The following is a 25,968-nucleotide window of genomic DNA, read 5'->3' as shown; positions in this document are numbered from 1 at the left end:
CTACAGTGACGTAAGTGACACTCTTCCCTAGCACAGTTAATAGCTTTGGAAGGGCTCATGCTCGCATTCTCCAGCTTGTAAAAAGACGGAAACAGGCATGTTGGGAGAGGTACGTCTCGACCATTGGTGCCATACGTCACCTTCCTAACTCTGGAAGAAGATCGGACATGTATGTGCATACCAGACCACGACAAGTGTTACTGGCACTAACATCAGTTGTTTGTTATCTACCGACACAAAGGCAATTGCCGAGCACTACGGTTGAGCCTCTGCACCCTCAAATGGCAGATGGAAAGGAAAGCACTCTAGTTCACTGAATGTCACATTGAACCCTATAATGCTCGATTTACAGAGTGGGAGTTCCTCAGCGCCCTTGCACGTTGCCCTGACACAGCTCCTGGGCCAGATCAGATCCACAGTCAGATGATGAAACATCTATTGTTTGACTAAAAGTGCCATCTCGTTATCATCTTCAACTGGATCTGGTGCGATGGCATCTTTCCATCGCAATGGTGGGAGAGCACCATTATTCCAGTGCTCAAACCGGTAAAAACCCACTTGATGTGGATAGCTATTGGCCCATCAGCCTCACCAACGTTCTTTTTAAGCTGTTAGAATGTATGGTAAGTTGACAGTTGTGTTGGGTCCTGGGGTCATGTGGCCTACTGGCTCCATGCCAGGGCAGTTTCCGCCAGGGTCACTCTACCATTGATAATCTTGTTTCCCTTGAGTCTGCCATCTGAACAACCTTTTCCAGACGCTAACACCTGGTTGCTGTCTTTTTTGATTTATGAAAAGCTTAAGGCACGACCCGGCGAAATCATATCATTGCCACATTATATGAGTGGGGTCTCCAGAGCCCATGCCAGATTTTTATGCAAAATCTCCTATCGATCTGTACTGTCCATGTCCAAGTTGGTGCCTCCCGTAGTTTGCCCCACATTCAGGAGAATGGGGTCCTGCAGGGCTCTGTATTAAGTGTATATCTATTTTTAGTGGCCATTAACTGCCTTGCAGCAACTGTCAGGCCATCGGTCTCGCCTTCTCTGTACGCAGATGACTTATGCATTTCATGCAGCTCCTCCAGTATTGGTGTTGCTGAGCAGTGCGTACAGGGAACCATTCGCAAGGTGCAGTCATGGGGTCTAGCCCACAGGTTCTGGTTTTCAGCTGCGAAGTTGTGTGTCATGCCCTTCTGTCAGTGTCGTACCATTCATCCGGAGCCAGAACTTTACCTTAAGGATGATCCACTCACTGTAATGGAGACATATCGATTCTTAGACTGGATTTCAACACGTGATTGACGTGGCTTTCTCATCTTGGTCAGCTGAAGTGGAACTGCTGGCAGCAGTTCAATGCCCTCTGGTGCCTGAGCAACACCAACTGGAGTGCAGATCGCACTAAGCTGCTGCAGCTCTATAGAGCCCTTGTTCAATCTCGTCTTGACTATGGGAAACTGGTTTATTGTTTGGTGGCGCCCTCAGCGATATGTTTACTCTACCCGGTTGACTGGTAACAGGAGGTTTCAGGACGAGTCCAGTGACCAGGTCGGAGTCCCTCCATTGAAGGTTAGACATGCACAACTGCTCGCCAGGTATGTTGCACACATTCATAGTTCTCCAGAGCATCCACATTACCATCTCCTTATCCCATACACGGTATTTCATCTCCTGCATCGGAGGCCCAGGTCAGGGCTTATGACTGCAGTTCGCAACTGATCTTGTCTGTCTGGAGTCCTTGCTTTTACCACCTATGCTCAAGGTCCATTCATGTATACCTCCATGGTGTACACCAAAGCTGAAGCTTTGCCTGGACCATTCACAGGGTGCTAATGGATGAGTTAACTCTGCAGCTCTCGGCTGTCACTTCCTCTCGATTCTTGACAAGTACCGGACCGTGAAGTGGTTTACTCGGACTGCTCCATGGGTGATGGTCACATTGTCTTTGCATATGTTCATGGAGAGCATACTGAACAGCACTCTTTGTCAGATGGCTGCAGTGTTTGGACTGCAAGGCTAGCAGCCATTTCTCGTGCTCTTGAGCACATGCAATGTGCCATAGCAAGTAGTTTCGTCTCTGTGCTGACTCCTTGAGCAGCGTACAAGCTATCGACCAGTGCTACCTGCACCATCGTTTGGTAGCGACCATCCAAGAATCCATCTATGCCCTGGAATGGTCCAGTCATTCCGTGTTGTTTGTGTGGACCCCAGGCCACATTCGAACCCCAGGAAGTGAACGTTCCGACAGGCTGGCCAAATGGGGTAAACGGAAACCACTTATGGAGGTCGGCATCCCTGTAACTGACCTGTGATCATTATTACACCACAAGGTTTTTCAGGTTTGGGAGACCGAATGGCATAATCTCAGTACGCACAACAAACTCTGTGCCCTTAAGGAGACTACAAATGTGTAAAAGACTCCATGCAAGCCTGTCGCAGGGACTCTGTGGTTCTCTGCTGGCTCCGCATTGGCCATACATGCCCTAAATCGCTCCAGGCAAATGCCGGGATGGTTCCTTTGAAAGGGCACGGCCGACTTCCTTCCCTAATCCTATGAGACTGATGACCTTGCTGTCTGGTCTCCTCCTCCAAAACAAACCAAACCAAACAAATGCCGGCCATACATGGCTAACACATGGCTACTTCCTCTGTCGTGAGGACCCACGTTGGTGTCACTGTGGCTCACATATAACTGTCATCCACATCTTGCTGGACTGCTGACTTTTAACCACTCTACGGCAGACTTTTAACCTTCCTAGAATCCCACCTTCGGTGTTGGGTAACAATGTTTCAAACCGCAGATTTAATTTTAGGTTTCATTTGTGAGGGGGTTTTGTCATACAATCCAAGGGTGGGCATTTAGCCTTCTCTCTGAGGTCGCCACCCCCCCTCCATTGTAACTCTGTCACACTTTCTTTGCATTTGTTTGTCTTCGTTGTCATCTTTTCCCTACATGTGCTCTTCTCGCCTTGTCTTTTTGAGGTGGACGTTTTAATATGTTGCAGAGTGGCTGGCTCATCCTCATTTATTATTGTGATCAGCCAGCCCAGACTATATGCTCTATGGTTTTAATACCTTCTTCTGCTTTTCTTTGTGGCGTATGTTTTCCCCATTTTTTGTTCATTCCATTCATTTTCTTTTTAGGTGTGCTGCTGAGTGTTTTTGTACCTTGAGCCTTGCTTCCGTCAGGGATAAAAGGGTCTGATGACCCTGTAGTTTGGTCCCTTTATACTCAAAACCAACCAACCAATCAAGTTTGCTCTTTATAATATTGTTACATTCCTTCCCGGATTTTCCATTGTTGTTGATCCAACATTGAAATTTGTCCCACAATTCTAAGACCATGAATAAAACTAACTGCAGTTCTGTCTTTATCAGTGATGAAAAGGTAGAAAACACACTGCTATATTGAAAGAGAATGTGGAGTATGATAATTCAGTTGAATATTGGGTAGTAGTATTGACAGCATGATTCAGGACTGTGTGTGCAACACAGAAGTGTGTTCAAAAGAAGGATTCTAGGACATAAATATGTAAATTAAGTTAAGGCTGCACAGACAATACCATGCCTTGATGCACAATGAAAAGGCAATTTACTCAATAAACTCTACGTAAATAGGTGTGCCAGGCAGACGAAAGGAAGGTAAGACAGACAGTACTTCATTGAAACAAGCTGCTTTCAAATATGAAGTCCAGTCAAAAGAAGTGTGTCAAAAAACATTGCTTGACATATTTTGCATCACCCAGCAATGAAAACTCTCTCTTCAACTGGAAAGTGGAGTGACCACTCCTGAAGATGGTTGAGGAAAATATTTGTGTAGGCCACATGTCATATCAAATGATGACAGGTCCCTGATTCAAGAACTCAGTTTGAGTTTCTCGAAGTAAGAATAAATCTTCGAAAGAATGTCTGTACCACAATCTCAATCTGTGCAGAAATTAATGATTCTTTATGATCAGAGCTTCAGATGAGATACAAATTCACAACATAGAACTTAGTCAGTTGTCATGCAAAAGCAGACTGAGCATACAAACTGCTAAAAAATAACACAGAAATGACTACAAAGGAACAATATATATGTTACATGCTGGACGTACAACACGTTGTACTTTGTCATAAATTGGCACATTCCATGGTATTCTGCCAGAGACAGTTGCCGTCGTATAATTTCATGGCTCGTGACTTTGGTACTTAACTCACACGGTAAATTTAGGGGATGGATCTGGTGCAAGGTGTGGTTCAGCCAAAATAGTTTCCTGTCTGATTAAATTTGTGATGCTTGAAAGAGGTATGGGACACAAACTAATTATATGGTCTGACCACCATGTTGGGCAGAACGATAACTGGAGAATTTTAGCACTTTATTTCTATCTGGTCAACTGCAAGTACTGTGTAGAAATACATAAAAAGTTTTTATGTTAGAGTGATAGTTTCCTGCCTTGTGACAGGAACTTTGCAGTGATTGAGGAAAGAAAGTGTCAAAAGTTATGGCTCCTTTAGAATGGAAGCATGCCATTGCTTAGGTCACTGTAGAACCGTCGAAGTTGACCATACAGGAGATGATGGAAGACAAGGGAATTGGATCTGTTGAGCTGGTTCTCAAAATGCCACCTACTTTGAAAATTACTGCTGTGCTCTGGTTGAAGCGATGCAGTGATGATCCTCAAGGCATAAGCAATTTCATCCATGTGAAAGACATTGTATTCTGAAACATGTTTTTGAACATGAAGTAAAAGAAATTCTGTTGCATTTTGGCTTTTGGTTGCTCTACAATGGGGTACTGAAACTTGTAAGGAGAAGAAAGGCAATCTATTGGATGTGACGAAATACGGGGAATCAAAATCCAGGCATTTTATGAAAACATTCAGTGTGCCAACTGAGTGTAATGTGCCAGCTTTGGGCTCAACTTCATAACAAACTCATGTTCTATTACTTATTTAAGACCAAAGCAATCAGTTTACTATAAATATTAGTTTGTATCTTGATATAATTTTTTTATTTAAAACTTTGAGACTCTAGGCAACCTTATAGTTCTGGTAGAGGGTGGTATACAGCAATGCTGTATATCAGTTGCTATACACTGTTTTTCCATTTTAATAGTTATGTATTTTCTAAAATCTATCCTTAGTGCAATTTTAAAAAGCACGATTTTCAACAGTCTGCATCTGCAAACAATAAATATCTGCTATTACATTTTTATTAACGGTTTTTGTCGATTTCCTAAAAACTTGGAAATATACCATACAGCGTTATTCATGCACATGCTTCATTTTGCTATGATTATGTGCATCTATCAGGTGACACTAATTGAGAATATGATTGATTGGTACCTTCTTCCAGCCACTAGGAAACTTCCAGGGGCTCAGAGATGTTTGATATGCTGCTGTTAGAGAAGGAACAAGTTTAGTGTAATATGAGTGGTATTGTGCAGCCATCTCATATTGCCCAGGTGCCTTTTCTCTATTAAGTGAGTACACAGTATAAAATAAACAAAAATTGATCATCTCAGAATCTGTCATTATGATGTTTATGCCGGTACTGAAAGGAGGAACTCCATTATGATATTCCACAATGAAATAGATTTGAAAGAGAAAATTGAATATTTGGCCTTGTGTCTGTTATCTTCAGTTTGTATGCCAATAGGGCAACTGATAGTGATTTCAGTCCAGCTACTGACACTGTGTGCTGATTGCTTACTGTGAAAATTCAATCAAGATGTGTAATGTTAATGCTTTGAAATTGGTCCTATGATGTACCGAGTTTCAGGGTAGTGAACAGAGCTGATTTCAGAATGTCTGTCTACAGTCCCATGCATGGGTCAAGGCCATCTACCACTGAGTATCTACCCTGTTAAAACCACCAGCTGCCTGTCAGTCAAGCAACATCTAAAAGTATGAAGTTAGGCATATATTGTAATAGTTAATGTATACTTGAACAAGTTGTTTAAACGAATTTAAATGCAGTGACAACTAAATAAGGAAATGTAAACACAGTGACAAAGTTAAGTTGAATGGTGTACTGTCAACGTAAGACACAAAAATAGAAATGGCCATCCTTAAAATCATTAAATTGAATTATATAGGATCACATAGCAAGGGTGAACACTTCAGATTGAAGATAATGCAGTTCAATTATGTGAATAATTGTGAATATTTGACAGATTCCCCAGTTACATAAGCTAATGTGAAATCGGAACTAAGTCCAGCTGGGTGTTAATCATCAGTGATGCTGTGTCACTGTCAATCAAAGTTCAGTACAAAACAGAACTATCAGTTGCACAAAGTGAAAGTTCGTCAGTCACAAAAACATACAACGAGAAAATGCCAAATTCCTCATTTATTGCTCAAAATCTTATCATCCATACAATTTTAGAGAGCTGAAATGACACAACTGGTTGGCTGCCCAGAGACTTCGGTTCAAATACTGTCAAAACCTATGCAGACTTAACAGTAACAGTTCACCGGCCCAGACTATATGAGAAACACACATACATTACCAAAGACTATGAGGCACAGCAGCACTGTTTATTTAAAACCTCAAGAAACCATACCATGCTAGTCATTTTCAAAACATCTTACAAAACTTAATTAAAATAAGTGATTGAAAGTATATTGTTCTTATTGAAACTAATCAACTTGAAATAAACACCTCCCAATCAGTCACTTTGGAAGCTTACCAAACATTCTAAGATAAATATTAACATTAAATATCAGTGAAAACATGATAAACAGCCATCATATGCAACTGTTAAAATAAGTCAATACAAGGAAATATTACTATAGAAACGAGTTTGTCATATCAGATGAGATCATAATTTCCTGCTCATTTACATAGTGCTTTAAGGTACTATGTAGCACATACCAAATTCAAAGTACAACCAGTTGAACTGGACCCATCTTGATCACGCTGCATAATAGTTAATTTGTCAAAAATACCTGAACACAAATCCACTAAGGATGATGGATTTAATTTGATTTTGGCAGAGAAGCTAAGACAGCTTTGGTCTAACCTGGCACTGAAACAGTTTATTGTGCAGTATTGCTCGCTGTGTATCTAGTAAAGCCAACTAGTGCCCTTAGATAGTGCAAGGAGTCTCTCTGCCCATTATTTGTTAGACACAATTTCTTCACTTCTAGTTGCACTGAAAATTCTGTCTCTCTGCTCTCCAATGTCATGCATTGGAAGATTAGGTGTGATGCAGTTTCTTCACTCTCATCACAGATGCTACATTTATGATCTTCTTCCATTATACCCATTGTATGTAGGTGTTTTTTTTTTAAATTCCCATGACTGGTCATCAGTCCAAACATGAGTTTAATCTCTTTCCTCTTCGAGCCCAGGGTTACAGAGCACCTTTTAAAGCACAACTTTGGCATCGTTACCTTACCATGTTTTTGCTTATAGACCTTGGTCTAGTATTCTATGTGCTTCTTCTAAGCCAGTTCCATAGTTCGTTTGATCATAGCATTGGTGATTATCAGAACAGGTACCGGTCCACTGAATGGAGTCTTTGCCTCCATCCTGGCCAACCTGTCAGCTTCTTTATTGTCACTGATCCCTGAGTGACCAAGGACCCATATTGAGTTTCTGCTATTGAATCCGCTAACTCCACCAAAGCCCTGTGACATTCTGCAATAATAATGTATTGTGCTGCAGGAGCTCCCAATAATTTGAGGGCTACCTTGCTGTCTGAATAGATGTAGATGCTATGGTCCTTGTAGCACCTATATATATTCTCCTCCACACACGCCTTGATTGCAGTAATTTCAGATTGGAATACCAAGGCCAGTTTTCCTAGAGAGATGATGCCCTCCAGTTTTGGCTGAACCCTGTACACCCCGCCCCCAGCGCCTTGGTCTGATTTTGACCCATCAGTAAACCAGACAGTGTCCTCTGCATGGTGTCAAACTGTTTTCCCACTGCTCCTTGCTTCCAATTATTGTATTGTAAGGCTTGTTGAAGCAGTTGGGAGTTGTTATATAGTCAGGCGGCATTTCACAAGCCATTCCTATATTTTAGTGTGTGAGTCTGGATATCCAATGTGATCCAGTTTTTACCAGTTTTGAGTGTGTATGCACCAGCTGCTGCCTTCATCTTAACCCAAAGATGTAGTGGAGGCATGTCCAGCATGACTTACATCCCAGTGGTTGGTGTGCTACTAATTCTGCCTGTTGTGGCAAAGCAGGCCAGATTGTGCACCTTAGCAAGCTCCTTAGCTGCAGCCTGCTGTTGTACATTGTTCCATGACACTATGGCCCCATAGGAGATCCTAAGTCTAACCACTGTTGTGTGTGTCCAGTGCATACATCAGGATCTTAGGCCCCAGTTTTTGCCACAAGGCCTTCTGGTACTCACCAGAGTATAATTCGCCTTGGAGCAGATGCTCTTAATGTGAAGGGTCCATGTTAGTTTCTCATCTAAGATTATCTCTAGATATTTCACTATCCCCTTCACAGATAGAGTTTCATCAAAAAGCTTTAGATGTCCTTCTTCGTGATTGGTACCACAACAGTCTTGTTAGGATTAAAGTTTAGGTCCTATGTAATGTACCAGTCTTGCACAATGTCCAGTGCACGTTGTGCCATATTCCTAACCTTGTCAGCAAATTTGCCAGGTATTACTATGACAAGGTCATCTGCGTATCCGTGGCAAAAGCTTTAGTTCCTCAATGAGTTCGTTCTCCAGTAGATTCCACAATAAAGTGGACAAAACTCCTTGTGGACAACCTCTAGTGGTGTTAATTACTGTTTTTCATTCATCATGTGGCCTCTACCCTCCTTCCACTAAGCATGGCCCTAGTCCACCTACATATAGTGGTCACTAGGTAATGCACCTCTGTTGACCTAACCATGGAATCAAAGGTTGTGTTACTAAAAGCCCCCTTGACGCCCAGGAAGATGCAGAGGGCTGTTCCTTGAAAGGAAAGTGCTTTCTCCACCCTCCCAACAAATAGTTGGAGAGCTGTCTCACTTGATTTACCTGGTTATGTGTGTTACTTTGAATGTAGAGGAGCCCTAGTTAGCCTCCTCTCCCCAGCATGTACATTAACTCGACTGATTGGTCTCATATCCTTGGCCTTCGTATGATCAATTCTCCCTGGCTTTGGAATAAAGACAACCTTCACTGCCCTCCAGGCATTGGGAATGACTCCCACTGCTAGGCTAACCCGGAATAACGAGCAGAGGACTCTCATAAGATTGTCTCCTATTTGTTTTAAGAGAGCTGGAAAGATTCCATCTGGACCAGGTGACTTGACCAATTAGAATGTTGCCACCGCCCATTGGATTTTACTGAAATTGACACACTCCTTGGCTGATTCCCAGTCCTCTCTTTGAGTGCCTGAGAACCATTGTCTTTCAGGGGTCGCATTCTGCTCTATGTTATCCGCCAGAGCATATTGAGGAAAATGAGTTTTGAGGAGCAGTTCCAGTGTCTCATGTGCTGTCTCTGTATTTTCCCCATCGTCCTTCCTCAATTAACCTCCTGGATTAGTTGGTACTCTGGTGAGGATTTTGTGAAGCCTGGCTTGAGATAAGCACCTTCCCATGCTGGTCACTTTAGAACCTTAAGAAACATTCTGAGATAAATATTACATTAATTATCAGTGAAATCATGATAAATTGCCATCATATGCAACTGTTACAGTAATTAAATACAAGGAAATATTTCTATACAAACAAACGTGTCATATCAGGTAAGATTGTAATTTCCTGCTCATTTACATGGTGCTTTAGGTTACTAAGTAGCACTTACCAAGTTTGAATTACAACCAATTGAACTTGACACATCTTGATCACACTGCATAATAGTTAATTTGTCAAAAACATATCTAATACACATTTGATAATGATAAGGGTGTAGTGTAAAATATGCTGTCTTTTGGTGTATGGAATTGTGGAGTACATTTAGCTCTGGTCAAATTAATTGAGTAGTTCTAATCAAATTGTAGATAGCCTGGAGCCAGTTGAGTTCCAGTCAAACTATGTATTCACTGTACAGTTTGATGTGTTGTTTATGCTTGTGGCAGTTTTGGCTTACATGTAGTACTATTTAGCATTATTGTAATCAGTGTTTATAAAATTAATTAATGAAAAACTATACAGGGCTCTATTTAACTCCTGAAGTTGGGCTGCACAGTTTGAAATAGTACTGTTGAATTCAATTTTAGTGTTTTTCTATATAATATTTGTGAATAATATTTTATAGCTTGAAAGTGTCAAATTAGCAGTTGGCTATGCATCTGATTTTTTGAGAGATCAGTCAGCAGAGTTAAAATATTTGATTTGTTGCATCCTTTGTTTATTGCTGTCCCTCACTAATTTTGGCTGCATTCATCTTTTGTTTGTCAATGAGTTTATGATTATGTTTAAATGTGTGACAAAAATTCTACTTGCCATCATAGCACTGACCTTGGGAAAGTCCTAAAATTGCTTAAAGATTCAAGTGCAAAAGTTACATGAATGTGAATTTAAATACTGCCTCACAGTTGTCGGCCTTTTCTCACAGGAAAGTAACCCCAGTGGATAGTAGGTTAAGGGCATTTCTCTTGACTTAGAAGGAACGTAGTTCACCAGAGCAAAATATTAAATGTATAGATTTTCATGTTTCAATGTTAAATGGGAAATGTTCAGTGTCAATCAATCCTGTGCATTTGATGGTAGATTCGCATTACTATCTCACGTATAATATTTGAAAGTTTGAATGCATGACAGATTTTCAGTTACCTTCATTGTTTGTTCAAATTAATTTCCAGTGGTGCTTACAAAGACTTGATACCATATATTGCAGTTTATAAAATTGATTTGTTTCTTCAAAAAACTGCCTCCAAAATTGAGGTGTGTTACACTCAAATTTAATATAACAAGTCCAGTGTTCCAGTCAAAATTCCCGGTTGCCTTAAAAATGGCCATATATTCAATGCTGCAGGAAATCTATTTCTATCTAGTAACATTGGATTCAATTGGCAGAAGACATGCACCAGTGCAACGAACATGTTATAGGGATTCACAAGTTTTGTTGAGATGTTTCTCTTGGAACACCAGCTGATTGCGTACAAATCATTCTGTCCTTCCTCCTCTCTCTTCAGGGATGACCTGACCTTGGCTTATTGGTTGCTGTTGTTTCATGTTTTTTGCTATTGACTGTGCACACTTGTTTGTGGTTGTAATATGCCATAGTCCCTAGAAGTACTCCCAATCTTGAAGACATGCAAAACAGCTTGTCTCACATCAAGCGAGTGTTCTGTTTTGCTATACTTCTAGTTCTCTGCAAGTAAACAATCACTGAGTGAATATCTCAGTCATAGTAGTTACTGGATACCATACCATCAAGGCAAGTTACAAACTTTCGAGCTAAAGGAATACATACGTACATTGTTATTGTATGATCGTATTTGTTCACTAGGTATGTAACCACAGCAGTGTGCAGCTCTTGATGGAGTGACATTTGAATGCATTGCTCTTTTTTGACTGCATGCAAGCAGTACTGACAGCATAACAACACCACTGCAAAATATTTCTGATCACTGCTGTAGCCTAACAAAACACTCCAAATACTGTTATCTGCATATTTGCAGAGACTCTTTGAGCTGGTTGCTGCAACTTGTTTGCAGTACATATACGATTGCTATGCTTTACTGAGAAGGTACTACAAATATGGAACAATTTTTTTTTTCTGATCAGTTACAGGCCAGCTAAGGTTTTACATTTATTTATGCTACTTCTTCTTCTGTACACATTTTTCTTTCCACGCACCTGACATTCAGTTTCTGTCTTGTCTTTTTGGAACTGTTATGCTGTGGAGAATTTACCAACTCAATCCTGTTTCTGTATTTGGTTTGGTTTTAAATATCTTGCTAATTTATACAAGTTTCTTGTAGGTCTTTGTGCACTCTTGTAAGGCATTGAGATTTTGTAATGGTTTTAGTACTGCTACAGAGTTTTTCTTTTCAGTATGCTAAGACTCATTAACCTTGTATGCTAAATTTTGTCTCCAGTTATTTTCCTACATATTTATCTATACTTCTGTATTGTTTCTGAATTTAAATGTTTGTGGTGGTATTCTGTTTCCTAATATCTTTTCTTTTTCGTAATTTTCACTATCTTTTGTTGATTCTAAAATTAGTATTTGTGATACAGATGTGTATTTTGGCCAAATGACTACCTTGCAAGTTGGAGGTTCTGCAATTTTGGAGAATGAATTTTTACTATAAACATCTTCTGTTAACTGAAATGCAGAGTCCATCTTTTATAGTCTTCCTCTTGTGGTTCCATTTTCCCCACCATTTGGCTACATGACTTCTCATAGATCCTTAAATTTGTCTTCTCCTGACCCTCTCACACTTAGTATTTGATAGGGATGTTGCAGTCCTGTAGTTACCCATTACTGCTTCACTGCTGCTTATCAGAGGAGACGACTAGTCATGCTTTTCCCACTGTTTTTCTTTCTCTCTGTTCTGTGGTTTCTCTACATTGTCAGCATTGCTAAATTATCTACAAAAGTTGAACAAACAATTTTGAAATTATCAATTTTCTAACCAAGTAGTATTCAACTTCTGGTAGTAGATTCTGAGAACAGCTCCATCTGTTCAATATTCACTTTTCTAGTATAGTCTGAAAGAAGAATGGAGTTAGTACATTGCCTTGGCTAAAGTCTGTTCTTATCTCAAATGAGGCTGTAGTTCTTTTAAGAAGACCCGTGTTGTCTTCTGTATTTCAGATTCTTTAAGAATTTTGAAATAAAGCAGTCTTGCTTTATAGTCATAAGCCTTCTAAAATGTTACAGATGTATTCCAATAGTATTTTGCTCCTTTAGTCCTCTATCAATTTGGCCTTCACAGGACCATCCTGTCCTAAGCCATCTCTGATATATCTTGTATTTTAGAATTCTGCTGTTGTCTCCTTGAACTTTTCATGGAATTTCATTGAATCTTATGTGAACATGGTTATGAGTTATTCTAGGCCAGGAATCTTACTTTTATTATTCAGTGGTAATGGTCAATTTCAACAGATATCTATGTCTGACTCTGGAATTCATCATCTTTTCGGAATTGTGCTTTGTTACTGGCACACAAGCTGTCTGATATTCTCAAATCATATTATTGTTGTCCTTGTATCTTTTTAGTGGTGTATGCTAAATGTCTTTTTCTTAGCAGTTTTCCTTTTTTCTTACATCTAGTCAGGCAGACATTCATAAATGTAAACATTTTCTACCAGGGCTGATATGGAATGTACTTATTCAAAATTAATTTGGCAGTTGTACAATTCTCAAGTGGTAGCTCAGTGTGATGTCTGAATCCTTTATAATTCCTTTTGAGGTAATACTTTCCTTGTGTTAACCATGTTTACAAATTCCATTTTCTTTACAAGATGGGAGTCTTTGTAATCTGTATGCCTAGAAATTGGTAGTACTTCATGTACTAATTTCTATCAAAGTCATGTCATACTCCCAAGCACTAGGCATGACATTTAATAACACTGACTTAGTTCATAGTAAGCTGTCACTTGAGAATGGCATAACAGTCAAAATTCCAGTTGTGAATAAATTCATTTAATAGCAGTTTGGGCAGATAATGTTCTCATCTCGATTCTGTGCCAGTATGAGGATAAAAGTTAAATAAAATCTGTATGTTTTCCTCTGGAACTTCATCAGATGCTTCTCAACATTGTTCTGAGGATTGTTTTACCTTCTGCATTGTTATCCTGATCTATTGGTGCATGTGCATTAATTATTGTGTACCTCTCACCTAAATATTGAATTATTGCAGGGAGAGAGACTTCTGGAGGTAATGGAAAATTTGGATTTTGTATTGTTTGGGGGAAGAGGCAAAACAGCGAGGTCATTGGTCTAATCAGATTAGGAAAGGATGGGGAAGGAAGTCGGCCATGCCCTTTCAAAGGAACCATCCCGGCATTTGCCTGGAGTGATTTAGGGAAATCATGGAAAAGCTAAATCCGGATGGTCGGGTGTGGGATTGAACCTTTGTCCTCCCAAAAAATTTGGCACCGTTTGCAACATAATTGCCATTTATGAATGCAGAGCCTAGTTCTGTAGTAGTTTCGCGAATTTCTTCCCTGTGTTCTCTGTGAAGAATCTACAGTTCTCTGATTGTGGTATTTCTTCATCTGTGAATGTGATATTTTGTAATGCCAATTTCAACTTGTCCATTTACAATGTGTGAAACTATTTTGAGTTTGCCAATATTTATTAATGTTTGTATATTTAATGGTCCAAGCCTGTATGTAGTTCTAGGTGTGAACTTACGGTTGGGTTTAGGAGTCACTCCTCACCTCTGCAAGTTGGTCTGGGCTGCCCAGAGCACAAAGGTCCAAATGTGTCACTTACGATGATGGATTCATCTGTCAGTGCATGGCAGTTTTCATAACAGGAAAAAAGTGAAAGAAAACTTTACGCAAAGTGTAAGTGCGTAACAGATTAAAGATGTTATTGGTCACTTTCCTTTGTGAAATGTCTAGTAGGAAGTATGGCTACAACCAAATTACTGGCTTGTGTAGTTATTTACAGTACTGAAGACAGTGAGAAAATGGAGAATGAATTCTTACTAACATTCTGTTTCATTAACTGCAACAGTTTATCATGTCCTCTTTAATGATATTTTCAAACTTAACTTACAGCATTTTGTGGACCAATCACATGTTGGTGTGCGTTAATAGAATTCTATGTATTTACTGTCTCATCACTTGTAAATCACTGGCCATTTCTTCAAATATTTCAGGTGGAAACCTCAACAAGATGTGCATCTGATAGTGCAAGGTAAGTTTTCATAATTCACTGCAGAACTTTTTCAGAAATATAAATTTTTGTTTATTAATTGTGAGAGTACTTCAGTTATAAAATGCACTACTGTAATGATTCATTGATACTATTCTTTGCAACAACTGTTATGTGACTATTCCTAGATAAATAGAGCAAATGTCTGATACCCATACAGGAAAATAAAAGTTCAGGTGGCATATCAGCAGCTGTATTGTGTTTAATGCAGAATGTCACATGAAATCACTTACATTCAACAGATTCATCTTCATGGGCACAAGCTAATATCATACTGCAGTAGAACAAGTTAGAAGAAAGGGTGAATGGCTATATATCCAAAAATTGGAGCTGATTCGCAGCCTTTCAGATTAATGAATACAGTGTTGAACACCTCTCTCAATTCGGTGCCACAGTGGTGCTCAGGTAATGCACAAGCTTTTAGTGGTTTACAGACCACCATCAAGAAGAAACATAAGTAGCTGGTGCCACTTTCAGTAAGGCTGTGAAGACTTAACTGTTGAATCCTCATTCTCTTTGTTTCTCCTTCGTCCTGGTGTGTTTCTGAAGGCTGTCCCATTCGTTAGACACATTACAGGTGACAAGGTAATGCATAATTGGCAGCTCCAGGTCAACGGGTAGGGTTCTCATGTACCCTCTGATACAGATCAGGCCCAGAAGGGTGAGTGACTGAGCTGTTACCTTCCCAAATGCCAATTGGTCCCTCTGTCAGGAGTTTGGGGGGTGTGACCTGAGGTGCAAACAATCATTTACGGTGGGTGAATCCCCCTCTGAGGGGGTTCCCAGTTGGAAAGAGCATGCCATTGGAGATGGAAATTATGGGGGATTCTTTTGCAATGTATCAATCACCATCTTAGCGTGTGTCTACTAAACATAAACATAAACAAAATGAGGCTATAGATTTGAAGGCCCTCCCAAATGCACCTTGGTTCCTCATGGTGTCACATACTGAAGAGGGTCATTTCTTTGCTACTGTTAATGCATGCCTTATTCTGGAAGGTGTTGCAGTTGGAGACTCTGTGAAATTTTTCTCATTTATGATAAAGATGGATGCAAACTTAATGCCCACATGCACAAAAAAAAAAAAAAAAAAAAAAAAAAAAATAGTTCAAATGTCTCTGAGCACTATGGGACTTAACATCTATGGTCATCAGTCCCCTAGAACTTAGAACTACTTAAACCTAACTAACCTAAGGGCAGCACACAACACCCAGTCATCACGAGGCAGAGAAAATCCCTGACCCCGCCGGGAATCGAACCCGGGCGCGGGAAGCGAGAATGCTACTGCACGACCATGAGCTGTGGACCCACATGCACTCATTTTCTACCATTTGCTCGAGTAGTTTTTGCCTCAAAGATTAAGGGAGGCTGTGAAGTAATCACAGTCCAACTATACATTCCAAACCAGATGCGGTCGTACAAGTGTCAACATTATAATAAAATGTGTATCCAATCAAAACATGGCCAAGTGTGTTACTTTTGGCGGAGATGCACACGAGGGCAGCGGTTCGCCTCCTACCTGCTGTATCAATTGTAATCCCGTGAATGTCCCAAGTGTCTTAATGAGCAAGCATCCAGGAGATGTGATTGAAGGCCATTAAACCCCACCCTGTCACTTGAAATTGTTAGCTAGTCAAAATCCGTGCATTTTCCATCTGGCATTTACAGTACCATTTTTGCTATTCCATGCATAACGGAGGATATGCCCACCAAGACTTCCAACTTCAAGTCAGTGTTGCAGTAGTGAAATCACACAGGTCACAATAGCATCCCTGTCTCCTACTACAGCTACGCAACAAGCAATCAGATCTTTACATTTGGTGGCGGAATCACGTGCTACACAACTATCAGGCTGAAAGGACAAAAGCAATACTCCTGCAAAGACTTTCTACAGCTAAAAACATACTCTTCATCCGTCAACTAGAAAGTTCTAAGAACTCTAACAAAAACAAATGGTCTTCTCCTTCCCTGACTTGGAGATCCACTTCAGTGGTGTTGGCATATGTACCCTTACCTGGCTGACCTCCATTTTGCTGGTGCCCACTGCCTACTGATTTTCTGCCGTGGAATTCAGACTGACCCAGGGAGAGTGCCAATATGTTTGTAGATCTCATGGAATAGGATTCTTCAGCCTCTTCCCCCTGTAACAGTGGATTTTTGAAGGCTTGCACTCAGCAGCCACCAAGGTGACTAATCTTCATTTGTTCTCTCTTCCCCAATCCCCATTATGACTTCTCCAATGGAAAATTCATGGCGTTAGATCCCAGGAGGGATTACAGCTGCTCTTGGAATTGCAGTGTCCGCTTGTTTTCTGCTTCCAAGAAAAAAAATTATCCTCACAACCCATTTGACGTTTCATGTTTCTTTCTGGTCCTCTGTGACCTTTACCTCCAAGGACAGCATTCCACCTCATGTGGGAGCCATGCTGGCCATCCATCTCATTTAACATGCTACTGCTAGCTGTTGCAGTCAGCATTGCCCTTCCTCATTTCACCTTTTCTCTTTGCAACATCCACACCTCTCCATCATTTGCTGTTACCAAGTCGGACTTACCCTAGCTCATTGGTCAGCTCCCTCACTCCTTTTTGCTGCTTGGCTACTTCACTGCCTACCATCTGCTTTGGGGCTCTTCGAGAACCTGTCCAAGAGGTTCCCTCTTAGCTGACCTTCTGAATCATCTCTTGCCACTAGAGCACCCACGTTCCTTTCAGATTCCATGCACATTTCTTACCATTTGGACTTCTCGTTCTGCACTGTCCAGCTCGCCTGTCATCTTTGGAATGTGTGTTCTTATAGGACAACTATCCAAGGATTTCCACCCAATAATCCCCAAACAGCTTTTAGAGTTTAGCCAAGAGACAAAATCCAAAAATAAGTTAACTTGGCAATACAACTTAAGATCATTTACAAAAACCTTTAAGAATGATGACAGTTGGCACCATAAATACGGAAAACATTAAGAGCAGCAATAAAGTAAAAAACATTAATAATAATGGCAACTTGGCACCATAAAATAAGAGAAATTTATTCTGCAAGAACAAATTACAATGGTGCTTTAAAAGATTTTACACCACAGACCAAGATCGAATAGTAAGTTAACTTGGCATTACAATTTAAAATCATTTATATAAAAGAACTTTGAGAAAGATAATGGCACTTGGCACCATAAAATAAAAGAAGCGCAACACACAACCAATAAATATAATAACAAAATAATAATTTGATACAACCAAAGGGCAAGGGCAACTCCCAACACAAGCACAGACGACCGAGCTCTCACACTTCAGAGCCTTCCCACTAGAAACGGTCCCCGAAATAAATGCTGAGAGCTCCCCGACATGCCTCCCACAACTGCCCATCACTTACGCACCTTGGTTATGTTCTGTAACACACGATAGATAATATCAACACAAGATAAAATTCAAAAATGAAATAACAATATAACATCCCGAAAGCACATGATAACCACAGCGCCGTTAACTCAGGCGCTCTTAACAGGTGCCAGAAGCCAACACACATAAATCTTAATAAACAAAACAATAAAAGCCAAGCACACATGAATAGTCAAACCACAGTCTGAGAAGTGCCTTAACAATACCAAACGTGACTATTCCACCAAGTTAATAATAACACAGTAAGATAAAAATACGGAACATACCACTAAATGCTGTGACACAAACCAAATTGACGAGATCGTGTTGTCCCAGAAGACCATATATACTAAGCAGAAGTAATTCACTATGCGTATACTGTCCAAAACCGCCTTCCTTAGGCAGACTTTACCTAACATGTCAAATGCCAAATATACCATACATGAACGCAACTCCGGGCAGGTAACAGGATCCACCTACATGAATTCCTTCAAAAAGGAACATACAGGCACCACCAAAGGTTACGCTGAGCAGACCGCGTGGGTAACGACCCACTCAGCGGTATAAACAAAAGGTACTCCAGTTGAGCAAATAAATTAATACCAATGAATATCGTAATGTGCCACACACACACACACACACACACACACACACACACAGCATAAACTTCCAATAACGCCGTCCCACATCAGAATGAAGTTCAGAAACCGCAGCTGGAGCTTCCAGCGGAAAATCTGACGAGCCAACCGAGCTCACACCCTAACCTGGCATACGACTCCAAAATTTAGCAACTGGTTGTCTCCAGGCCAGAGTATCACAGGACCCCACCAGACCTCCACATCGGACAGGCAGGCAGAACAAGTACACCGGCCCAATTAATCACCACCGCATGGCCAGCACAGCGGCGAGTTGATCCGCCCCAGACCACTCTGCTCATATTGCGAGGTACAACCACCTTAGCGCTAGTCACCAGCAGGTCAGGCAGAGCGAACTTCATGTTCCGTGCAATATGCAGAAACCAACTACCCTCTCACTTTCCGCCAGCCACCACAAACACACGCCAGCGACGTAATAGCAAATCACCACCGGAGCCCCACCCGCACTAGAACAGCGAACTATAATCGATTATAGCGCGCGCTCAAAACAAGATCACATGATAGCGGCGCGCGCTGTATCAACCTGGAATGACCCATTCCCTCTGACACGTATTCAAGTGATCACTTCCTGTGTGCATCCATGCGCCGACTCCTACCCCACCTGAGTGCAAATCCAATTGGCAAATTTCTACATCTACATTATACTCCGAAAGCCACCCAACGGTGTGTGGCAGTGGGCACTTTACGTGCCACTGTCATTACCTCCCTTTCCTGTTCCAGTCACGTATCGTTCGCAGGAAGGACTGCCGGAAAGCCTCCGTGCGCGCTCGAATCTCTCTAATTTTACATTCGTGATCTCCTTGGGAGGTATAAGTAGGGGGAAGCAATAATATATTCGATACCTCATCCAGAAACCCACCCTCTCGAAACCTGGACAGCAAGCTACACCGTGATGCAGAGCGCCTCTCTTGCAGAGTCTGCCACTTGATTTTGCTAAACATCTCCGTAACGCTATCATGCTTACCAAATAACCCTGTAATGAAACGCGCCGCTCTTCTTTGTATGTTCTCTATCTCCTCTGTCAACCTGACCTGGTACGGATCCCACACTGATGAGCAATACTCGAGTATAGGTCGAACGAGTGTTTTGTAAGCCACCTCCTTTGTTGATGGACTACATTTTCTAAGGACTCTCCCAATGAATCTCAACCTGGAACCCGCCTTACCAACAATTAATTTTATATGATCATTCCACTTCAGATCGTTCCGTACACATACTCCCAGACATTGTACAGAAGTAACTGCTACCAGTGTTTGTTCCGCCATCATATAATCATACAATAAAGGATCCTTCTTTCTATGTATTCGCAATACATTATGTGTGTCAATATTAGAGGTCAGTTGCCACTCCCTGCACCATGTGCCTATCTGCTGCAGATCTTCCTGCATTTCGCTGCAATTTTCTAATGCTGCAACTTCTCTGTATACTACAGCATCATCTGCATGGAACTTCAGACACTACTAGGTCATTTATATATATTGTGAAAAGCAATGGTCCCATAACACTCCCCTGTGGCACGCCAGAGGCTACTTTGTCTGTAGACGTCTTTCCATTGAGAACAACATGCTGTGTTCTGTTTGCTAAAAACTCTTCAATCCAGCCACACACCTGGTCTGATATTCCGTAGGCTCTTACTTTGTTTATCAGGTGACAGTGCGGAACTGTATTGAACGCCGTCCAGAAGTCAAGAAAAGTAGCATCTACCTGGGAGCCTGTATCTAATATTTTCTGGGTCTCATGAACAAATAAAGCGAGTTGGGTCTCACACGATCGCTGTTTCCGGAATCCATGTTGATTCCTACTGAGTAGATTCTGGGTTTCCAGAAATGACATGATACACGAGCAAAAAACATGTTCTAAAATTCTACAAGAGATCGATGTCAGAGATATAGGCCTATAGTTTTGCGCTTCTGCTCGACGACCCTTCTTGAAAACTGGGGCTACCTGTGCTCTTTTCCAATCCTTTGGAACCTTCCGTTCCTCTAGAGACTTGCTGTACAGGGCTGTTGGAAGGGGGCACGTTCTTTCATTTACTCTGTGTAGAATCGAATTGGTATCTTGTCAGATCCAGTGGACTTTCCTCTGTTGAGTGATTTCAGTTGCTTTTCTATTCCTTGGACACTTATTTCGATGTCAGCTATACTTTCGTTCGTGCGAGGATTTAGAGAAGGAACTGCAGTGCGGTCTTCGTCTGTGAAACAGCTTTGGAAAAAGGTGTTTAGTATTTCAGCTTTACGTGTGTCATCCTCTGTTTCAATGCCATCATCATCCCAGAGTGTCAGGATATGCTTTTTCGATACACTTACTGATTTAACGTAAGACCAGAACTTCCTAGGGTTTTCTGTCAAATCGGTACATAGAATTTTACTTTCGAATTCACTGAACACTTCACGCATAGCCCTCCTTACGCTAACTTTGACATCCTAAGGCCGACTGGAGGCTATACCCCTCCCTCACTACCTTTACACAGCTGTGAAGACCACGTAAAGTATCTTCCAAATGTTATCCTTATCGCCGAAGAATGTTCCATACCGTTTACTTCAAGTTTACTGTAGTGTGTCTTGGGCCCTGGTGGACTGAGGCATGCAGCGATATGATTCGCTTGGGGAGATATGCTCTCCACATTTTGAACCATCGTCCTGATACATCTACTAGAGGGCTGTTATCCTCTGTAGTCCGTACATGTGGGGCTTTAGAAGCTGTCTGCCCCATTTACTAGAGGAAGTTTTGAAAGACAAAGTTGTCTCAAGGTTTATATGGTTTGACTTGTCACACACATTTATCCACGAAAACGGGTTGCCTGAATGCTCGTCCTGGGTATCATTGTCTTTGCTATCCCAAGCAACCATATTATGGAATCACCCAACAGGCGTCTCAGCTCCCTTTTCGCCAAGGATTTTACACTCTGTTACAGTTCCACACAAACGTGTCTCCATGTGTGGCGTCTTCAGCGTCGTTCCTATCTTCTTTTCTCGTGAAGCATGGACAGTGGCTTTCACTTTTCCACTGCCAAAACCTTTTGTATGAATATTTGGCTGCGTAATGAGTTTCTTACACCATCTTTACATCTTGCACCTTTCGTTCTTCCATTCATTGAAACTAGAAAATTCCTGTTGCTAATATCTGATAGGAAACTTACTTGGTCCTCCCATGTATTCTTACCTGGCTGTACATGGTACCCAGTTCCTCAGTGTCCTACATCTCATAAGTGGTACTTCCAGGGGAGCGGATCAGACCACCCTCGTCCATTTTTTTTTTTTAAATCCCATGTCCATTCATAACTAGACTGTGGGTGTTTAGTTCATTCCTCTGCACTTCTGTTCATCATTTGCTGTCTTAACACACTCCACGATCATGGAATATGTTTCACCACTGGTGGCTTTTACGCGAGCCCGGTTGAGAGTCCATGCAGAATATGCTGAACAACTTGTCATACTGGCATGATGTCCTCCTCAGTGGATAGGCATGCCGTTTCTCTTTGACGCCTGACCACTCATCTTATTCCCTCTTATTCCATGACTCCCTTATCTTCTAGTATGGGTCATGCCATTCATCTCAGTTACCTCGTGGAGTTCACTTTTGGCTTCTGCTTTGCAGCTTAATTTCACAGTACCTGCCACATTCCTGATGGTTGTGAACCCTTCGCCACCTTGGCTTCATGTAGCAGCCCATATTCATTGTGGACGTCATTTTCTTCACTTTTGTAAGCAAGACTCACTATAGAAAAAAACGCTTAAATAATATGGACTAATCTGTCGTCGAGGTACAAAATTCATTACAATATTACACTCTACACGAATTGTACTGACTGGCAGTCGGTTCACCAGTTGATAACTTAAAAATTTTATCAGTATTATGCACCATCACTTGTCCCTCTGAGAAACCTAGTAGCCATCCTATTAAATATTTGTGACTGAAGTCCGCAATGTGTTTTGTTTCTATCTTTGATTTAAACATATTAACGTTTGCCTTCACCTCATACCTCAAATCCCTTAACAAAACGTTTCAAGTATACATATGAATTGTCAGTGTTGCAAGTGCCAAGAGGCATTGACACAACTTCCCAATTCTCTAGATGCAATTTATTATAAATTCAGTGACGTTAGCTATGCTTTCGTATGTTTCCAGCCAGTCAATGCTGTACATCGCTACCCCCTGCACATATATTGGAGGAAAGTAGTTTACTTTCAATTTAAACAAATTAGGATTAGAGTGAACATAATTTCATCGCAGATTCAAATGACGTGGAGACTTGCATACTGCTTGTTTTTATGCAATTTTCAGGAAAAATATCATGCAGAAATATCCTCAGAGGTATGAACTGAAGTCATGGTAGCGTCGAACATTGTACATCAGCTGGTTCCTATTGGTGAAGTGACAACACAGTTCTTCAGGTGGCCTTAAATCACCAAGAGCTCCATACCCCAAACAACATCTAAATTGACAGTTCCATGTTTCTTGGATTTCCACATTGTCTTAGGCAATGTATCCTTTATAAACACGCTGTAAAATCTCGTGATTTTAAGTTTGCTGACGAGTTAACCAGATCTGTGTTATTAATCCTTGTTTCCAGTATCATTGCTGTGGGCCTTTATGTACAACCAAAGCCATGTAAATATAGGCCTTTACCTATAGCAATGGCCTCCATGGTCATATTATGCCTTTCAGCTGCTTGTAATTACTTTTCGCTTTTTCGGGCGTTCTGTACTGCTTGAATTATATCAGCTCTCCTAGCTAATGAAACCAGTATCTGACAGCCCAGCAAATGCAGGTATCAGAAACAGAATTATTCCACCAGCTGTCTTTGATATTTGTAGGAATGTGGGCGTTTTACCACATCATTTCCTTCCTTCTTTCTGCCGAAGGGCACCGTTTGCAGCTTTCACCAATTTTTTAAATATCCCATAGGCTTTTCCTCTTCTTTAGTATACAGTGAACTGAATTCAGTAATGCTTGAAGGTTAGTCCAGTACCCCATTTAAGTTCGAGCAAACATTGCCTTATCAACCACATATTCAGAAATAGCTTGTGCTGCATGAATATCTGTTCCTTGACATACCTGTGTAGCCTTATCAATGAATATTTGCTCTGCAATACGGTGATCTTTGTCTGTAGTGTAGGCAATGATGTGCACTTTGTATACATTGTCCAATGCATTAAAGCCCTTATCACCATAAGGTAGATGCTATTTTAGTTTTGTTACAGCTCCACAGAAATTGTGTCCAGAGATATACACTTCTGATGGCAGATTCTCGAGAATACCACCTCCGACTGTGTTGATACGTTTCGTAGCACTCATGTCACACTACTGCATGGTTTCAGCTTTGCTTTTCGAATTACATAGCAAATTGAGGGTGTTCACTCAGCTGTTGAGCTTTGATGAGAAGCTAAGCCATTTCATCAATGCCCTGTTCCTTTGACATCATATGACCTGCTCTATGAGGAACATAATGGGTTCAAAGCTTTCCTGTAATTCCTTTGTGACTTCAATAGGTTTGCTCTTAATTCTGTGGTGAATAATGCGATTATACTCGTCGATGATTTTTGGCTGTATGTTCAGCCATTTGCACATACATTGAAGATTAAATTGCTTCCACATTCCATTTTTGATGGTCCAGTTCAACCATTTGGCAATACTAGTTTCCAAATATGAGAATGTTGAGTAGTGGTTTATCCCACTTAATTCGAATTCTGCTTTGAAATGTCTATCGTAAAATTCACTTCCATCATCTGTCTTCAAGGTTGATGGACAGTCGATTTAGTCCTGTCTGCAACAACTGTTCAGAAACCTCTCAAACCTCCTTCCCTGTCTTTACATTCAAAGGTAAGGCCCAAGCGAAATTGGAATATGTCTGTGACTGCGAGACGTACTTGACTCCATTATTTGATTGTAAGTAGTTTTGCATATCCAAGAGATCAGTCTGCCATGGATAATCCATTCCTCGTATTATCAGATATATTCTGCATGCAGGTCTGTAAAGCTCATGAACAACTCCCTCCACACTTACTCGACAATGCATAATTTTCGTAGCCCAGGGAAGATCGATATTTTTTTCATGTGATCTGCAATCTCTTCACCAGCTAAAGCTGTAAACAGTCGTAATCGATCTATGATTCCATTTAGTTACCGTAATTTATATATTCTAGATGTAGACTGTTTAATGTTTCAGGCTGAACTTCGACTATTTTACCTGCACTACGTGGAGCTGCTAATGCTGGTTCAGTTAAAATCCTGTATTTGTCGCTCTATGAGACTTCCATTCATCCTTTTGGGGTTTTACATGCGTTGGTCATATGTGATATTGGACCACGTGTTTTTCTAGTTTCAGGGTATATTTTTAACAGTCAACATTTTCAAAATTATTAACTGTAACAGCATAGGCAATCTTTCAGATTCCTTGTTCCTAATTCTTATTGCCTTCTTGCTTAAACATATTGAGTGCTTACCTAACAAATATGGTTTTGCCCTGATGACCTCATATGTTCTTTCTTAACTCGGCACTCCTCCTCCTCCTGTTTCTGGTTTCATCCATAGTCCATGACAGCTCTTTCAGCCTGTCAGTTACTGGCTGAAATGTTGCTGAGGGACACTGGTCTCGTTGCAGTTGACCTAACTTTCACGAAAGTAACTTCTGTCAAATTGTCTTCCACACCCCAGTTTTTAACATTACACTCCTTTGACAACATGCTGCTGCATACTCATCCATTTTTGAGACAGTTTACAACTTACGTATATTCTGAGACAGTCGGTGGTGATGGGCGTGAAGTGCCTTAGCTATCACATTCTTGTTCCACATATGCGTTGGTTTTACATTGACTCCTTCAATTTTCTCGTTGACCCACAGGTCATATTGCTGAATTTGAGCAATCAACTCCTCACTATTCATAGCACCTTCCTTGACAAGACATTCAGTTCCATTACTTTAGTGTTGATTGCCTCCATTTTTTTGTCGAACGCACGTGCTTTGCATCCTCTGAATGAATGTGCAACACATGTGTAAATTTGTACATAGTGTACAATATACTGACAGGTGCGTTTTGGTGCATTGCCTTTTTGAAGAATCATTTTGAAGTTTTGGCTCTCATTCAGTTTAGTAGTTTGATCTGTAACCAGCAAGCTATACTGAGAGTTACACCAGCAATCCTCGCATAT

The 25,968-nt window shown here is 40.9% G+C and overlaps 1 protein-coding gene across 1 annotated transcript in view; it reads left to right on the top strand.

Moving 5' to 3' along the window:
* Nucleotides 1–25,968, top strand: part of LOC124553987 (zinc finger protein 227-like) — a 186,390-nt gene that overhangs the window by 60,105 nt on the left and 100,317 nt on the right. The window contains exon 6 of the mRNA XM_047128011.1: nt 14,734–14,771. Coding sequence (XP_046983967.1) covers nt 14,734–14,771 — 38 coding nt within the window. The remainder of the gene's footprint in view (nt 1–14,733; nt 14,772–25,968) is intronic.

The sequence above is a fragment of the Schistocerca americana genome, chromosome 11 (assembly GCF_021461395.2).
Source record: "Schistocerca americana isolate TAMUIC-IGC-003095 chromosome 11, iqSchAmer2.1, whole genome shotgun sequence".
Classification (NCBI taxonomy): Eukaryota; Metazoa; Arthropoda; class Insecta; order Orthoptera; family Acrididae; genus Schistocerca; species Schistocerca americana.
The sequence above is the reverse complement of the archived record's forward strand: the minus strand, read 5'-3'. Positions and strand labels throughout refer to the sequence as shown.